The sequence below is a fragment of the Artemia franciscana genome, chromosome 18, assembly GCF_032884065.1.
Source record: "Artemia franciscana chromosome 18, ASM3288406v1, whole genome shotgun sequence".
Lineage (NCBI taxonomy): Eukaryota > Metazoa > Arthropoda > Branchiopoda > Anostraca > Artemiidae > Artemia > Artemia franciscana.
This window is the reverse complement of record NC_088880.1, coordinates 9,007,375-9,025,784: the sequence shown is the minus strand read 5'-3', so window position 1 is coordinate 9,025,784 and position 18,410 is coordinate 9,007,375. Positions and strand designations below refer to the sequence as shown.

Genomic DNA, 18,410 nt, shown 5'->3' with positions numbered 1-18,410 from the left:
TGATAATTTTTGCCTTAAAGAGGAATCTTCTTAATTACACTTTACATATAAGCACAACCTTATAACGTTTGGGCAAAATATAAAGCACGTGGATCATTTTTTTTGGGGAGTGCAGGAGAGGGTACTGTCGTTGATGGCCAAAATCATCTTTGGGAAAACGCTTTTAATAGTGATTGAGGAGTGACTCCCTGGAAGAGGGAGAACAATTAAGAAACAGCCGAAGAGGCAACAGGATTTTGATTGGCTTAGTTGCTACCAGTCGCGTAATTTATTCAAAATCTGAGGGTGGGGACGTTGGAGCCAATTTTCCCAGATCAAGTGAAAATGAAAAATGAGCCAAATAGTGCCATATAGGTAAATATATACTAAGCTGGGTTTTGAGGGAAACTGGTGTCTGAGGAGGGGGGAGGGAGAAACTTGCGTTCAGAGGGGGTGCCCCATAGCAAATTAGGCCCATGATTGGTACGCATCTTGATGATTTTTGATGCTTTTGACGCATTTTGATACTTGTATTCCAAGCGCATTCTTAAATGAGCAATAATGACGGTTATCATTTGGAAGGATTCGTGTTACTTTATGACTAGTTTAATTATACTGACTATTCTTGAATTATGAAAAATTTTTATGATCAGTACTTGGCTCAGTTTCATGATCAAGAATAGTTGTGTCTACAGTAAAAATGACCCTATAGTAATAAATATGTAATATTATATGAGTATGGTAATAAATATAGTAATAAATATGGCTCCGATTTTCCTTCCTCCAATTTTTGGAGTTTCCGCACTTAAAAACCATATTTGACCACTATCATCACTGTAGCTTCTAATATTCTAATCTTAGTTCGCAGACTAATCTTCTTATTCTTCCAAACTTATTCTTTAACTGTGTAGGAATATTTATAGTAATAAATACGGCTCAGTTTCATGATCAAGAATAGTTGTGTCTACAGTAAATATGACCCCTATAGTAATAAACATGTAATAATATTTGAGAATGGTCATAAATATGAGTAATAAATGTTGTAATAAATATTTATTACTATACATATAGTAATAAATATGGCCCCTATAGTAAATATGACCTATTTGGAATTGTGACTCGAAAACTAACGCTCCGAAAAAAAAAAAATTAAGACCAGTGACTGGTCTGGTAACGTGCATAATTATAATAATATTATATATTATAATAATATAACGTGCAGTTTGTGAGTTTTGTCTTTACTTTGATAGTCAACTGACGTCTGTTTAACGTCTTAGTAATGACCATTGAACTTTTCTAGGAAAACATTCCAGAAAGACCGGAATTTCATGCTCGACCTGTTCCACGGAGCTTACTTGAAGAGCCAAAGCTACCCGAGAAAAAGGTTATGGCAGTGACTGTTCCAGAGTCACCAGATTTCGCTTCAAATAGCCTACCCAAACGAAGGGAAGCTCAGCCTCAAGTAAAGGTAATATACTTATGAAAGTATTGGTCAAGAACCATTTTCAATGTCCTCTTTGCATTCTTATGGAAATTGATGAATATGTGTCTTTTGTGTCGATGTAATTGTCTCACTCGAAAATGATATGCTGTTGAGGGGGAGGGGCACCTCGAAAAGGCTTTTTTTTAACTATTGTGTATGTTATGCGTTAAAGGAAAGTTTGTTGTTGATTCTTTTAAAAATATAAAAAAGTTTACCGGAAACTGTAGGAGAACGATAGTAAAAGCAACATTAAATATAGGAAATACAAAAATGTCAGCGCTGCCATATAGAAGCGGAGTTGTATCTCCCTCCTTACTTTTAATTCTTTAAAAGTCTGTGATGAAAAATATGCTCCGTAAAAATAATAATAAAACAAAAAATAAATAAAGGACGAGAATGATAAAATGCGTTAGGAGTATTTCATTCACAAATAATAAAATATGCGGAATATATAAATTAGGAAAATAAAAGTAGGTACAGTCATACAAATAGAAAATACTACTACAGCTCATTGTAGTGCCAAGCCGTCTGAGGCCAAAAGAGCTACGCACGCTCCTACTCCATCCCAAACTATTCAAAGTCTCCCTCTTTAATCCCTCCCGTGAACTTCTCATTCCCCCAAAATCTTTCCTTGGCTGACAAGGACGTGCTTTGGTAATATGTTATCCTTCATCCGCAGAATGTGCTCTAGCCATCGCAACCTTTCTCTTATTATAGCCTTAGAAAGTGGGATTTAACCAATCTTTCCGTACAGCCTACTGTTTGAACTGCGGTCAGTCAGTCGGGTACCCAAAACAATCCCTAAGCAATTTCTCTGGAAAATAGTTACCAAACCTTCCTTCGTTTCTTGGAGCGCCCACACTTCAGAACCATATTTGACCACTGTCATCACTATAGCTTCTAATATTCTACTCTTAGTTCGCAGACTAATACTCTTAATCTTCCAAACTTTTTTTTAACCGTGAAAGAACACTCTCAACCTTTGCTATTCTACTTTTAATATCTTCACTGCAACCACTGTCTTTACTAATAGTACTACCTAGGTAAATGAAGCTGTCCACTTGATCAGTTTTCTCGTTACCAAATATCACCTTCTCATCTTCAGCTTCTAAGCGTTGGTGACTTAGTCATCGTAATGTTAATTTTCAAGCCTATTCTTTCACCCTGAACTGTCATCACTGTAGCTTCCAATATTCTAATATTGGTTTGCAGACTTACTAAATTAGGCTCATTGTCTTGTTGTCTTGCTGTTATTTAATTAACATGAGTCTTCACAATGCAAGATTTGGCGGTAAGATTCTAGTTGAGGGGTTAGTTGAAGGTGTTAGTAAGCCTATCAGACCAGTGGATACCCAGAATGCGCTAGAGGCAATTATTTTCGAAACCATGTGTGTGGTTTTCAAGCTGTTTTGTCAGTGCTCTTGTCTTGTATCCACAGAGGTACTAAAATAAGACTTCGGCTTATATTATAAAAAATAATGAACATATTCATAGTATATTATGATATTGTGTGGATAGAAAATTGTTTTTGAACACAAGAATAGACTGTTTCTGTGCTCAGCACCATCTGTATTAATGATTTATTTTCTCTTCTGTCCAGAAGGCTATCATTGAACGCAGTTTCAGTGTTCATATTGTTCGCAGTTCGTAAGTGTTTAGCACTGTAAGTGTTGCAAATTTAGTAGTTATGAGAAGTTATGAGTAGTTATGAAGTACGATAGTGTATAAATTAGAAGAGGCTGTTAAAGTGAGCCAAATGTGTGATAATAGATAATGATCTCTCTGGAGTTTGTGGTGCATTAAAGTAAATTGTAAATCAAACTCAATCACAGTCATGAAGCACAAAGGAATTTGAATCACGAAGAACAAAAGAAAATAATTTATTATACCAACCCTGCCTAGTGGTACATTGCGAGTAGTATATTTCTAGCAATAGCGTTCGTGTACTTGCAATTTTGCCATTTTATAACCATAGAAGGTGTTTGAGTGGGCCGGTCAGCATTGCTTTGGCCCGGCGACGTCCATGTTGTGAAAATGGTAGTTTTGACAAGTTGGATAATTTATAAATTTAAAGAGATTGTTCAAAGTTAGCAGGAGTATAGGATATAATTCTGACTAAATCCAAGGAGATAGAAGGTATTTTGGACATTCACTAGTGAATGTTGGCATTCAAAAAACACACTCAAAGTCATATCGTTGTGAATCCTGACCAAGATTCGAACAAAATATTTACATTTGATGAATCATTTAGCTCTGATGAATCAGAAACCACTATGGATAATCAAGAGCCTGTATTTGCTTCATCTACAAATGAAACTATACAAGATGACAATATTCCCATACTTCCCAGCTGTCATCTAGGAAGAATAAAAACCCTTCAGGTTTACTGAATATCACCTTCTCATCTTCAGCTTCTAAGCGTTAGTGACTTAGTCTTCTTATTATTAATTTTCAAGCCAATTCTTGCACACTGAACTCGTAAAATCTCTAGAAGTTTATTTATTTTCCTCACACTTTCATCTAAGATGCTTAAACATCAGCATAATCTAGGCCAAGGAGAGTATTATTTTTCCATTTGATTCCGTGCTCTCTCATTACATTTGCTGTGCCCCGTATGGGGTTAAAACGCATTCCTGCTCAACTCCTGATTCTATACGAAACCAGCTACTACCCTCATTTCTTTCTTTAATCGCAACAATGTTATGCTCGTACATAACACTAATCACCAATGTATATGTCTGGCATAGATAACATGTTTTTTGATAGATAACATGATAGATAGATAGATAACATGTTTGATAACATGATTAGACCGTTGCTATAGCTCTTCTATCAGCTGAATCAAATGCTTGCTCATAGTCTATAAAACTGAGACTAAAGGCGTTTGATGACTCAGGCTTTAATCTAAGAGGGTAAGTTTGGTGTGCACAGTATCTGCCTTTTCTAAAAGCACACTGGGTACTTGTATCATCTATGCCCTACCTAACATTCTTCTAATGTTTTTCTGACGCTCAATCCTGATGAAATATTCCTAAGTATGATAAAAATATAATACTTTAGAAACAAATTTGGGCTATATATTTGTACATTAGGGGGGGGGGTAAGTATAGCGGGTCTGTATGCCTAATGTGTTAGGTACAATTATTCTGCATATTATGTAGTAAGAATTGTTTTCTGAGTTCACATTGTCCAATACTCTACCAACACTCCCACCCTTAATATGCAAATATTTAGCCCAAATTAAATATTTTCCATCTATTCTGTGACTTCTCTGTGTCTTGTCTCACACTAAGCTGAAAGAAACTAACAAAAACCGGTTCTGCAATGCGTCAGTTAACGAACAACTAGAGCGGTAGGGCGTAGATCATACAAGTACCTCACATTATTCTCCATTTCCTAAAAGTCTCAAAAACTCTCTGGGTTGTCCCAGGGTGCGGACATACTCTTATCGGGCATATTTACAAGCATATATTACCGAAATCTGAAAACATGATACAAAACATCTAAGTGTTGCCTCCTGTGGGATAAACAAGAAAGAATAAATGAAAAACTTTTTCGTAGAACAAACCTCTGATTTATGTTTTTATATATATGTATTTAAGCCTGTCCTGATGTATTCCTTCATTCTATGCAACCACAACCCCCCTCAGCCTAAGAAACTGACTAATCAAATGTATAAAGGGTCATAGAATCGTATTTGTACCTGAAATTAATATGCATACTTAACGTTTTCAAGATAATTTGTTCTTCTAATAGTTTCTGATTTCTGACCTATAATAAAGTAATCAAAAGACTTGTTCTAGCCCATTGGGCTCATTTAATGCCTCATTTAGCAAAATGTTCACAAAACATGAAAAAATACAGCACGGGTTCTATACTTTTTGAGAAAGGAAAGGAAAAACACGAATTAAAATAGGGTCTTTTTTTTACCTGCGCTAAGAAGGGTGAAGGAAAACCCGTCCCCTCAGCAGCTACTCCACAGACTATAGAAAAATGGAGAAAATTTGGGCGTAAAACCATCCCTAAAACTCCCCCTGAAGCTCCCCCTAAAACTCCTTGACGTTTAGAATGCTTAACGTTGGAAACTCTTGAATGTTGGAAACGTTAGCCATCTTAGTATTCAAAGTTTCATTCTATTATTTATTCTTCGCTTTTTATGTTCTTTTCAGTATTCCATTTCATTTTTTTTTAACTTTTTTCTGTATAGAATGAGCCTTCCATTCCGAATCGACTGCAAAGATCAAAGAGCGTTGATCGAAACTTGCATCGACATTTTGGTTCATCATGCTCTGTTGGAAGCAGCGGCTCGAGTTCTTCTTCTAATCCAACAAAGAGGCCCCTGACAACTTTTCAACCGTTCAAGGTTGAAGAACGAAGTCAGAATATGATCAAGCAAAGAGATGAAAAGATCAAGAAGGTAATTACTCTAAGAGCTTCTGTTATAACTTTATATGCTAATGTATTTGTTATATATATTATATATATATATATATATATATATATATATATATATATATATATATATATATATATATATATATATATATATATATATGTATATATATATATATATATATTTATATTATATATATATATATATATATATATATATATATATATATATATATATATTTATATTTATATATATATTATATATATATATATATATATATATATATATATATATATATATATATATATATATATATATATATATATATATATATATATATGTATAATATATACTTTGTTATTTTATTAGTTTTACAATTAAAAAACCCCACAAAGATATTTTTCAATGAAAGTATTTTTCAAAACCTGGGGAGGATCTAGGTGGCGCAATTTAGAAAATTTAATTTTCCGAAATCTAAGGGGAAGGTGCCATTTTTGTTGTTTTCTTGATTATCGTAATAAAAATACCGAATTTTTTTTTTTCGATGGATATACCAAAAAGGGTATTTTTAAAGTCTTGGAGAGGAGGGGGCAATATATTCTTTTCTGCCTTAAAAAATTCATAATTTTTAAACAACCAAGGAATTAAGTAGAGAAGAGTATCCATACTTCGAAACGGCCTAAAAAGATACCCATACCACACCTGGGATGTTGATGGGTGTGAAAAAAGCTATGTCTATAAATATTCAGACTGTAAACGGAATCATATGAAGGGTATGGGTGAAGCTCACTTTGGTCTTGATATGACGGAAGGAAAGATTCAAGCGTTGCCCAGGCTCCTCACAAAAAACTTCAGGTTAGAGATACTTTACAAGTTCTTGCTACACTCTTAAGGTCACTTCACCGGCTCATCATTGAGTATGGTCACAGTACTATGCGCCTTATGTGAAACAAGGCTCTTGACGCTTTTTGAGACAGAATGACAAAGAATAACTAAATTCTCACTAGATTCCAAATTCTCAGAATATTCAGAAGATTTAACCTGCAATGCATTACTACCCTGTATGACGATTATACGACTTATTATTGAGTACTGCTCATCTGTGTAAGCCTTGACATGTTTGCTATAGTAAGTTCCAAGATCATACAGACCAAAAATAATAAAACGAGATAAGAGAGGACAAACGAGAGAAATTCTCCGTTTACGGGAAATTGTATTATCAAACAGTTCGTGGTAGCGAACTGTAGTAAGGAGCGACCCGGCTCAATAGTAAACGAAACCCTAAAAAACGGAATTTTAATGCTAAAAGATAGATCAAAAGAATCGAATTTTGATGCTGATTTTAAATATATAAGTTTCATCAAATTTAGTCTTTGTCATCAAAAGTTACAAGTCGGAGAATATTTGTCTCATTTTGGAAAATAGGGGTAAACCCCCCGTAAAAGTCATAGAATCTTAACGAAAATCACACCATGGCATTCAGCGTATCAGAGAACCTTATAGCAAAAATTTCAAGCTCCTATCTACAAAAATGTGGAATTTTGTATTTTTCGCCAGAAGACAGATCACGGGTGCGTTTTTATTTTATTTTTTTTCAGGGGTCATCGTATCGACCAAGTGGTCTTAGAATGTTGCAAGAGGGCTCATTCTAACGGAAATAAAAAGTTCCAGTGCCCTTTTTAAGTGACCAAAAAAATTGGAAGGCACCTAGTCCCCCTCCCACGCTCATTTTATTCCCAAAGTCAACGGATCAAAATTTTGAGATAGCCATTTTGTTCCGCATAGTCGAAAACCATAACAACTATGTCTTTGGGGATGACTTACTCCCCCACAGTTCCTGGGGAAGGGCTGCAAGTTACAGACTTTGACCAGTGTTTACATACAGTAATGGTTATTGGGAAGTGTACAGACGTTTTCAGGGGGATTTTTTTGGTTTGGAGGTGGGGTTAAGTTTTTGGGGGCTATGTGGGAGGATCTTTCCTTGGAGGAATATGTCATGGGGGAAGAGAAATTCAATGAAAAGGGCGCGGGATTTTTAGCATTGCTATAAAAAAAACAATAAAAAAATAAACATGAAAAAGTTTTTCCAATTGAAAGTAAGGAGTAGCATTAAAACGAACAGAGATTATTACGCATATGAGGGGTTCTAAAAATACTTTAGCATAAAGAGCGAGGTATTTAGGAGGAGATAAATACCTCGCTCTTTATGCTAAAGTATTTTTAGTAATTTCAACTATTTATTCTACGGCCTTTCTGATTCAGGGGTCATTCTTAAAGAATTGGGACAAAAGTTAAGATTTAGGGTAAAGAGAGAGGTATTAACGAGGGGACAAACCCCTTCATATACATAATAAAAATATAAGAATACAAAAGTTTGCTACGTAAGTTAATTCTTAAGTTACGTATATTTTTTACTAATAAAAACGTTCGCTAAAAATTAAAAGTTCTAGTTGTCTTTTTCAGTAACCGAAAAATTTGAGGGCAACTAGGCCTCCTTCCCCACCCATAATTTCTCAAAATCGTCTGATCAAAACTAAGAGAAAGCCATTTAGCCAAACAAAGAATTAATATCCAAATTTCATTTTAATAATTTATGTGCGGAGAGCCAAAATCAAACATGCATTAATACAAAAATGTTCAGAAATTAAATAAAAAAAAACTAGTTTTTTTAACTGAAAGTAAGGAGCGATATTAAAACTTAAAACGAACAGAAATTACTCCGTATATGAAATGGGTTGTCCCCTCAGCAATCCCTCGCTCTTTACGCTAAAGTTTGACTCTTTGCCATAATTCTACTTTTTAAAACAATTAAAAACTTTAGCGTAAAGAGCTAGGTGTTGACGAGGGGACAGCCCATTTCATATACGGAGTAATTTCTGTTCGTTTTAAGTTTTAATGTCGCTCCTTATTTTCAGTTAAAAAAACTAGTTTTTTTATTTTTTCTTAAAACTTTGATTTTTCAAGGCAAGTTTAGAAACACTGACAAATGGCATTCAAGCCAGTAAAACTTATTGGTTACTGAAAAATTGTGGATGATCCGTTGACGATAGATTCCTTAAACGAAATTTTATGAAGGACATGGGTGGACATGACCACAGCAGCGTTACAGAAGAATGAACCCCTTTATCACGCTCTTCACGCTGATTTAAAAACTTACTGGTGACTGTTTTGGCGAGACTTCTGAAACCTGACATTCTCATATCTGTTGATGAAATTTCTGCCAGTTTGCTTGAACTTGTACAACTATTTGAAGGACGCTATTGTAGGTGATCAGGTTGAGCTTGCGTTAGATGTTCAGACACTCACCTTTGTAAAAAAAAACAAGGGTTCTGTCAGAGCATATGAAGGCATTAAAAGGCAGCTGTCAAACACTTGATCAAGAAATGCCCCATCTCTTCTAAAAGCCTTCTAGAAACGCTTGGGTGCCTGGATCCTACGGAAAGGAAAAGAACTAGAAATTTTTTTAGATATAGTTGTGCAGGCTTAAGAGACTCCAGTAGGATTAAGCGTTGATGATGTTAGAAGTGATTGGATATTGCTACAAGCTGAGAACGCAGTAGAATCAACCTATCATGTGTCGACCATTACTGCCGTCAAATCTTCTCTATGACGGATGCTTTTGGTGGGTAAAAATACACGTTTTTGTTGAAGCTTTTAAAAGCTGCGTTGACATTATTGCACGGTATTGCTTACGTGGAGAGGGGTTTATCGCTCTCGGGAAGACTTCTTCTGTTCATATAGCCACCATGTCAGACCTGAGTGCGAAACTGTGTGTGATTGACAAATTCAACACACATGGAGGCAAACCCAAAAGTTTTCCTATTCCCGAAGAGTTGTTGACTTTTGCTAGATTGACTGGGTCAAAATACTAAGAGTAGGTGGAGAGCACGGAAGAAGAATAATCTTCTGAATGAAGCTCCCAAGACCAAAAGAAAGAAAGGGAGCCCAACCTAGTTGTCATCTTTAGCAAAAAAGAGCTTGATGTATCATTGTAGGAAAAAGGGGCATCTAAAAAACAAAAACGAACATTTATTGATGCTTTCTTGAAAGAGATCACGATTACTTACAGAAAGAGTAAAAAAAGGTAAAGGTAAAGGATACGGCATTAGACTTTACAGTCCGTACCGGCGGTGCTGATCTCCGTTTCTTGGCCCTTCAGCCAGGAAGTGCAATGGGGGGTTGGGGGCCAGCCATCCTGTGCTTTCGCACACCCTTCCTGTTTACCTTCCCCAGATTTCTCCAGGTACCCATTTAGAGCTGGGTCGACTGTGGCTAAGCTTACAGAGTCACGCCACTGACCCCCGTCCCAAACTGAAGAATTGGGTGCACCGGGATTCGAACCCGCGTCCTCTCAGACAAAGGATCCCGAATCCAACGCACCTGTTCCGCGGATATGCAATTTCCTACTAGAGGGTGCCATGAAAACACGAAGAAAAAATGAAACAGATGAAAAAGAGGGGGAAAAAACGAATATAGAAAAGAGGAAGTTGGACTTGATAAGCAAGTTCACTAGTCTCTCAAAGACGTTAAAGAAGTGAGTTAGCTTGCAAGCTGAAGGGTTGTAGATCTTTTTACTTATTTCTAGTCTTGAAGTTACTTTTTTTGTTTTAAATAAACATAACTGAAAGTTGAACAAAAAGAAAATGGAAAAACAAAGATAACTGACCTGTTTCCACAGAAAATGAGTTTCTTCTGAGGCTCTTGAAGATGATGATTCTTAGGGTGACTTGGCCATTGCTTCTGATTTTATGAGCAAGGAAATGTTTTGACCATGAATGGCAATCAAAATCGCTTCCCATTTTGGCCCCCCATTGATGCCTTTTTTCACCCTTGAAAGTCCTTTTACAATTCGTCAAATCCCTTTACTAATGAGCAGGAATCATTCCAGGCCCTGCAATAAGTAAAATGAAAAATCAGTACAGATTTTTATTGTTCTTTGGTAACGTATATAATGTTTTTTCAGTTGCTTGAGGAGGAAAAAAAGGCTCGACAATTCCATGCCCAGCCTCTTCCAAAACTGGATAAGTTGTACGGTGTACCTGAGAAACCAACTATCCTGCCTACTGTACCCAAGCCGTTTATCCATAAAAGCGATGAGAGAGCCCAACTATATCGTGAAAAGTTCAACCAAAAGGTATATTTTCCATTAATTACAAGTTTGTGTTCTTGTAACCTTAAACAGGGGGGGGGGGGGTAAGATGGATCCTCCAAAAACATGTTACAATCGATCCAGAAAAAAATATGTGTTAACACTGTATAGTATTTTAGCCTAGCGGTCCCATATGTTTATGCCTATGTTTTAGCCTAGCAGTCCCATAAGTCCCAACATTCTAGCTGATGTTTTAAAACGTCAGCTAGGGAAGCTGAAGTCTGAGCTTATTGGGCAAATTGCACACTTAAAATAAAAGAAGAAGACCTTCAGGAATCTTTTTGTGAAATTTGTTAATTGAATATTCATGCTTAGGCTATGCTCAGGGTGATGGTGGGTGGTGACTCCAGGCTTAAACCTTCTCCCTAGAATTTGCAAATTGCATGTAAATGTGCACTTTTCTGTTGTCGAATGAAAAAAGATGCCAAAAATGACTTTTCGCTGTTGATTCGCATCCCCCCTCCTTCCAAGGGGGATGGCTTGTGAGGAAATCTAATGTAGGGAATCGAATGAAAATGTTGCACCAGAAGGCTGCACTGAATATTGGGAAGCCTGGTGTAGAGAATATGTTGTAGATTAACCGTAGGGGAAGAAAGCCAAATCCAGATAAATTTATGTATCAACCGTTGAAGAAGGATGATTTGATGATTTGAAGCTGATTTTGGGGTAAATGAGATTAAAGGATGGTAACAAATAAAATGAAGAGAAGGTAGGTGCCAGAAGTAGATGGAGTTACATTGAAAGTGTGGAAGTAGGCTATAATTTGGATTCTGTCGCTTATAAGATGATTATTTTAGGTATTATGAAGCCAATCCTTTTTGCTGAAAGGATGGTCAACATTGATCTTACTGCCTCTACATAAGAAAGGAGATGATAGTTACTGGTGAGTTTCTCTGGGGAATAGTTCCGCAAGCCAGCTTGTAAAATATCATGTTGTAGGTTAGATAAATGGTTAGAATCGTAGAAGAAGATGATAGATATTCAGGCAGCGTTTAGCTGCCTGAAAATCTATCACCATAGTGCACTAGATCAGGACTATTTTAATTATTATGACCATAAAAACCCTTTAAATAAAATGCCCTATTAAAACCATAGTTTACTAGATCAGGTCTTCATTTTAAGATTGCTAGAAGGAGAAAACACAGGCATTATATAGCTTTCCAAGACACGAAAGGAGCTTTCAACCCCGTGGTTGATGGGGATCAGGACCATTTTTATTATTATGACTATAAAGACCCTTTAAATAAAAGGCCCTATTAAGACCATAGTGCACTGGATCAGGTCTTCATTTTAAGATTGCTAGATGGAGAAAACACAGGCATTATATAGCTTTCCAAGACACGAAAGGAGCTTTCAACCCCGTGGTTGATGGGGATCAGGACCATTTTTATTATTATGACTATAAAGACCCTTTAAATAAAAGGCCCTATTAAGACCATAGTGCACTGGATCAGGTCTTCATTTTAAGATTGCTAGAAGGAGAAAACACAGGCATTATATAGCTTTCCAAGACACGAAAGGAGCTTTCAACCCCGTGGTTGATGGGGATCAGGACCATTTTTATTATTATGACTATAAAGACCCTTTAAATAAAAGGCCCTATTAAGACCATAGTGCACTGGATCAGGTCTTCATTTTAAGATTGCTAGATGGAGAAAGCACAGGCATTATATAGCTTTCCAAGACACGAAAGGAGCTTTCAACCCCGTGGTTGATGTGGTGATTGTTGGGGATCAGGACCATTTTAATTATTATGACCATAAAGACCCTTTAAATAAAAGGCCCTATTAAGACCATAGTGCACTAGATCAGTTCTTTATTTTAAGTGTGCTAGAACGAAAAAAAACAGGTTTTATATAGCTTTCCAAGACACGAAAGGAGTTTTCAACCTCTTGGTTGATGGGGATTAGGACCATTTTGATTATTATGACCATAAAGACCCTTTAAATAAAAGGCTCTATTAAGACCATAGAGCACTAGATCAGGTCTTCATTTTAAGTGTGCTAGAATGAGAAAACACAGGCTTTATATAGCTTTCCAAGACCCGAAAGGAGCTTTCAACCCCATGGTTGATGGGGTGGTAATATTAATCTTAAACTGAATAGAGGACTGAGGGGGATGTGGAGTGCATTAAGAAGCAGTTTGGGAAATATAGACCTAAGCGACATTAAGTTAATAAACAAGACCATCAATAGTAGATTAAGAACAGTGTAGAGAGTGTTCTGTTAAATGCATAAGAAATTGTTAGACCTGAGTGATAAGTTTAGTGGGTTAGTTTTAGACGGTGATTAGTTTATAAGAGTAAGTGTACTAGTTAGAATAGTTAGTTAGTTATTTAGTTAGTTAGTAAGTTAGGTAGCCTACTGGGAGAAACCAGTATTTCTATAAGAAGGTAGCATACCAGGAGTGCTGTAATGATAGAAACGGTTCTTGGGCTAGCCGAGTAAGATATATTTTCGAAACTTGTTGGAAAGTTAGGCTGATGAGAAGCGGGAAAGGATTGGGGCTCGAAAGGTGAGTGGCAGCCGAAAAAATAGGGATTATTTTAAAGAACCAGAATGCAGTATGAGATATCAGCATCCCTGCCTCTCTTTGTACCCTATGATTAAGGAAAGATTGGTTGGGGATTCTATTTTAAAGTAATGCTTAATAAGAAGGAATCAAATTTAATAATATCGGCAAGAGGAACTTTTTTACCACTTGGTGATAAGATGAAGTATATTGGAAGGGTGAGGTCAAAGATTGGTCCATGTTTTAAGCCAAATGTCTAGAGATAGGGAAGATGATTTAATTCATTCCTCGGGTTTTTGTAAAGAAACAAACCGACCGAGGAGGGACTTTTTCTGAGGCGGTGTCAATGGTTGGATCTTATATTAAATGATAGAAGTTTTATGGGTATGAAGAAGTTGGGAAAGCTGGTGGGTACAGGAGTGTCACAAAGTCGTCCTTTTCCTTAATTTATTTATTTATTAGTTTGGATGTAGTGGCGGTACTTACGTGTTTTAGTGACCACACCCAAGAAGTGAAGTCACGTTAATCCTGATGAAATATACCAAATCTGATGAAAATATAATGCTCTAGTAACAAAATTATGGAAATTACAACTGAGAATTATGGAAAGCAGGCCGCCCAGAAAGCATTATATTAAGTACCTAACTCGCCAATTCTAATTATTCAACATTTAATTAAAATATACCTGCATAGTAGTTTATCGGGTGTATTTGTGTTTACAAATATTATTTTGTTGGCTCTTTTTGTATTAGCCATGGGCCAAAAAGACTTTTACTTAAATTTCATATCATATTCATTAAAATTATTTAATACTTCATTTATGTAAGATTTCATGCACTGTTGTGTTGGTTGTGATTAGCCGGCTATATGTTCTGAATGGTTATTCTGCTTGAAGTATAGGAAGGTGGGGTCTCTTCTAATCACCTTGTATTTTAGAATAAGAAAACTTACAAAGCTGGGTAAGGTGTATAGCAATCGCAAATTCTGTCGGTCTGTCCGTCTGTCTGTCGGTCCCGGTTTTGCTACTTTAGGCACTTCCAGGTAAGCTAGGACGATGAAATTTGGCAAGCTTATCAGGGACCGGACCAGATTAAATTAGAAATAGTCGTTTTTCCGATTTGACCATCTGGGGGGGGGAAGTGGGGGGCCGGTTAATTCGGAAAAAATAGAAAAAATGAAGTATTTTTAACTTATGAGCGGGCGATGGGATCTTAATGAAATTTGATGTTTGGAATGATATTGTGTCTCAGAGCTCTTACTTTAAATCCCGACCGGATCTGATGACATTGGGGGGAGTTGGAGGGAGGAAACCTAAAATCTTGGAAAACACTTAGAGTGGAGGGATCGGGATGAAACTTGATGGGAAAAATAAGCACAATTCCCAGATACATGATTGACATGATCCGCTCTCTTTGGGGTAGTTAGGTGGCGGGGGGGGGGGGGGTAATTCTGAAAAATTAGAAAAAATGAGGTATTTTTAACTTACGAACGGGTGATCGGATCTCAATTAAATTTGATATTTAGAAGGATATCGTGTCTCAGAGTTCTTATTTTAAATCCCGACCGGATCTGGTGACATTGGGGAGGGGGAGTTGGGAGGGGGAAACCTAAAACTTGGAAAACGCTTAGAGTTGAGGGATCGGGATGGAACTTAGTGGGAAAAATTAGTACAAGTCCTAGATACATGATTGACATAACCGGAACGGATCCGCTCTCTGGGGTAGTTGGGGAAGGGGTTAATTCTGAAAAATTAGAAAAAATGATGTATTTTTAACTTACGAACGGGTGATCGGATCTCAATGAAATTTGATATTTAGAAGGATATCGTGTCTCAAAGCTCTTATTTTAAAGTTATTTATTTTAAGTTTGGGTTGGGGCATCCTAAAATCATGGAAAACGCTTAGATTGGAGGGATCGGGATGAAACTTGGTGGGAAAAATAAGCAGAAGTCTTACATACGTGATTTACATAATTGGAACGGATCCGCTCTATTGGGGGGGGGGGGTTAATTCTGAAAAATAAAAAAACATCACGTATTTTTAACTTACGAAGGAGTGATCGGATCTTCATGAAACTTCATATTTAGAAGATCCTCGTAACTCAGATCTCTTATTTTAAATCTCAACCAGATCAAGCGTAATTGGGGGGGGGGCAGTTGGGGGGACAGGAAATCTTAGAAAATACTTAAAGCGGTGAGATCAGTATGCAACTGGATGGGAAGAATAGAAACATGTCTAAGATACGTGACTGACATAACCGGACATAACCGTGACTGACATAACCTGCTCTCTTTGGTGGAATTGGGGGGGGGGGTAATTTTGAAAATTGAGGTATTTGTAACTTACGAAAGGGTGACCAGATCTTAATGAAATTTGATATTTAAAAGGATCTTGTGCTTTCAAGTTCTAATTTTAAATTCCGACCAGATCCTGTGACATTGGGGGGAGTTGGAGGGGGAAACCGGAATTCTTGGAAAACGTGAAAATTGGGGTATTTTTATCTTATGAATAGATGATCGGATCTTAATGAAATTTGATTTTTAGAAGGAATTCATGTCTCAGAGCTCTTATTTCAAATCCCGACCAGATCTTTTGACATTGGGGGGAATTGGAGGGGGAAATCTTGGAAAAACACTTGGAGTGGAGGAATCGGGATGAAGCTTGGTGGATAGAATAAAAAAATGTCCTTGATACGTGATTGACAGAATTGTACTGGATTCGCTCTCTTTGAAAGAGTTGGGGGGAGGGGTTCAGTGATTTGGCGAGTTTGGTGCTTCTGGACGTACTAGGACGATGAAAATTGGTAGGCGTGTCAGGGAGCTGCACAATTTGACTTGATAAAGTCGTTTTCCCAGATTCGACCATCTGGGGGGCTAAAGGGAGAGGAAAAATTAGAAAAAAATTTGGTATTTATAACTTACGAGTGGGTGATCGGATCTTTAAGAATTTTGATATTTAGAAGGACATCGTGACTCAGAGCTCTTATTTTAAATCCTGACCGGCATTAAGCCTCTTATTTTCCTTTTTAAATCAATCTATTGGTTCATAGAATTTTGTTAGAGCTCATACCATATGATCTCTTGGCTCTTAGCTCTTCTTGCCTCGTCACAAGTGCCATATGAGCTCTTAGCTCTTGTTTTACTAGGGAATCATTTTCACTGTTTTAGAATGAAAGTATCACGGACCCAGACGTTTCTTTAGGATTTGCATTTTGGCTAATTTTGACCTGTAGCCAAGAACGACCACGGACCTCTGGTCTACTTTGTAGGTTTCCCAACCTTGACGAGTCCATAGTCTGTTTGCTCTATTGCTATTCAATTCTGTTTAATTATAGGGAGTCACTTCTGCGACGAATGCCTCCCGCTTAAGATAAAGCGTTAATGTTGTTTCTAGTGTCTTTTATTTACAGTTAGTAGCTCAGGGATAGGGGGATTAAAAGTAGGATAAATTGGATAAATCTATTAATAGTAGGGTAAATCTAGGGAATCATTGAAAAAGTGAGACAAGACTTCACTAATGACTGTGAATGATCATAACTGCAATACTTTATCGCTTTATTTATCTATTTTTAAGAATTTACCCTACTTTTAATCCCTCTACCCCTGAGCAACTAACAGTAAATAAAATAAGATACTAGAAACAATTATAACGTTTGATCTTAAGCGGGAGGCGTTCATCGCACAGATGGTGAAGAGAGGCAAGGGTAGGTTACAAACATTAATGACAAAATTTTGTTTTCCGTCTTCCTATATCTTAAGAATTTACCATGTATATTTTGTGTATGCTTCCCTGGTATAGTATTTTGGTTTGACTGTGGAATAATCTAACCGTATTGAAATAGCTCAGAAATATGCTCTTGTTATAATTTCCCCTGGACCGGAAGTTCCATATTTCGAACTGTTAATTAAGTTTGATTTAGTTTCACTGAAGCACCCCAAGTACATATTTTGGAAAAAAAACTGTCTAGATAGTCATCAACACATTGATATCTTTTTTCTTAGATTTTATCCCTAAACGACCTCCAAGGATTGCTGATCGTCCAGTCCCAGCTCACAGAAATAAACGCAAAACGTATGCGGCATGGATGAGCGTTTTTACGGAGTTTTGTGCACGTATACAATGGCTACCCTTTATTATTTTGTTTATTATACATTATTTCGTTATTATTTATTATTGTTTGGTGCGTTAAAGGTTTTCTTTCTGAAGCAAACCGTAGTTTGGCAATGTCCATGGAAATAGTTTTCTAAAATAAAATTATCTAATGATTTAACTTAATGATAGTTAAGTTATGAATGTATCATATATCCCCCTCCCCCAACCCACTCTCTTTTTCCAAAATACATCCGATAAAAATTTTGAGATAGCCATTTTGTTCGAAATAGTCCAACGATCGGATAACAAAAACTTCGGATCAACATAAACCCCAGAGCCCGGGGGAAGGGTTGTAACTTATGCCCTGGGGGTATATAAGGTTTTTATGCAAGAGGTGGTCGTATAAGCTTCGGAGGGGACTCAAATGGTTAGAAATTGAAAAATCCTAATTCTCTTTTCAAGAGTCAAAAGTTATCGCAGTGATCAACTAGTCCCCCCCCCCCTCCTCACGCCTCTTTTGTCCCAAATAAATCTTTAAAAAATTTTGAGATAACTATTTTGTTAAAAATAGTTGAAAGATCAGATACTGTAAACTTCCAAATCGACAGAACCCCCCAGAACCCTGGGGCAAGCGTTGTAAGTTTTGCCTTGGGGCATATATGGTTCTTATGGAAGGGATGCGCATATAAACTTCAGAGGGGACTTATTTGATTGGAAATTAAAATTTCTAGTTCAATTTTTAAGAGTCAACAGAGATCGGAGGTTAGCTAGTCCCCCCACCTTTTTTTTCGTCAAAAGCATCCG

At 36.7% G+C, this 18,410-nt stretch overlaps 1 protein-coding gene across 1 annotated transcript in view; it reads left to right on the top strand.

The window, feature by feature from the left end:
- LOC136038574 (targeting protein for Xklp2-like) overlaps nucleotides 1-18,410 on the top strand; it is a 75,995-nt gene that overhangs the window by 40,132 nt on the left and 17,453 nt on the right. The window contains exons 8-10 of the mRNA XM_065721753.1: nucleotides 1,280-1,447; nucleotides 5,670-5,879; nucleotides 10,819-10,989. Coding sequence (XP_065577825.1) covers nucleotides 1,280-1,447; nucleotides 5,670-5,879; nucleotides 10,819-10,989 — 549 coding nt within the window. The remainder of the gene's footprint in view (nucleotides 1-1,279; nucleotides 1,448-5,669; nucleotides 5,880-10,818; nucleotides 10,990-18,410) is intronic.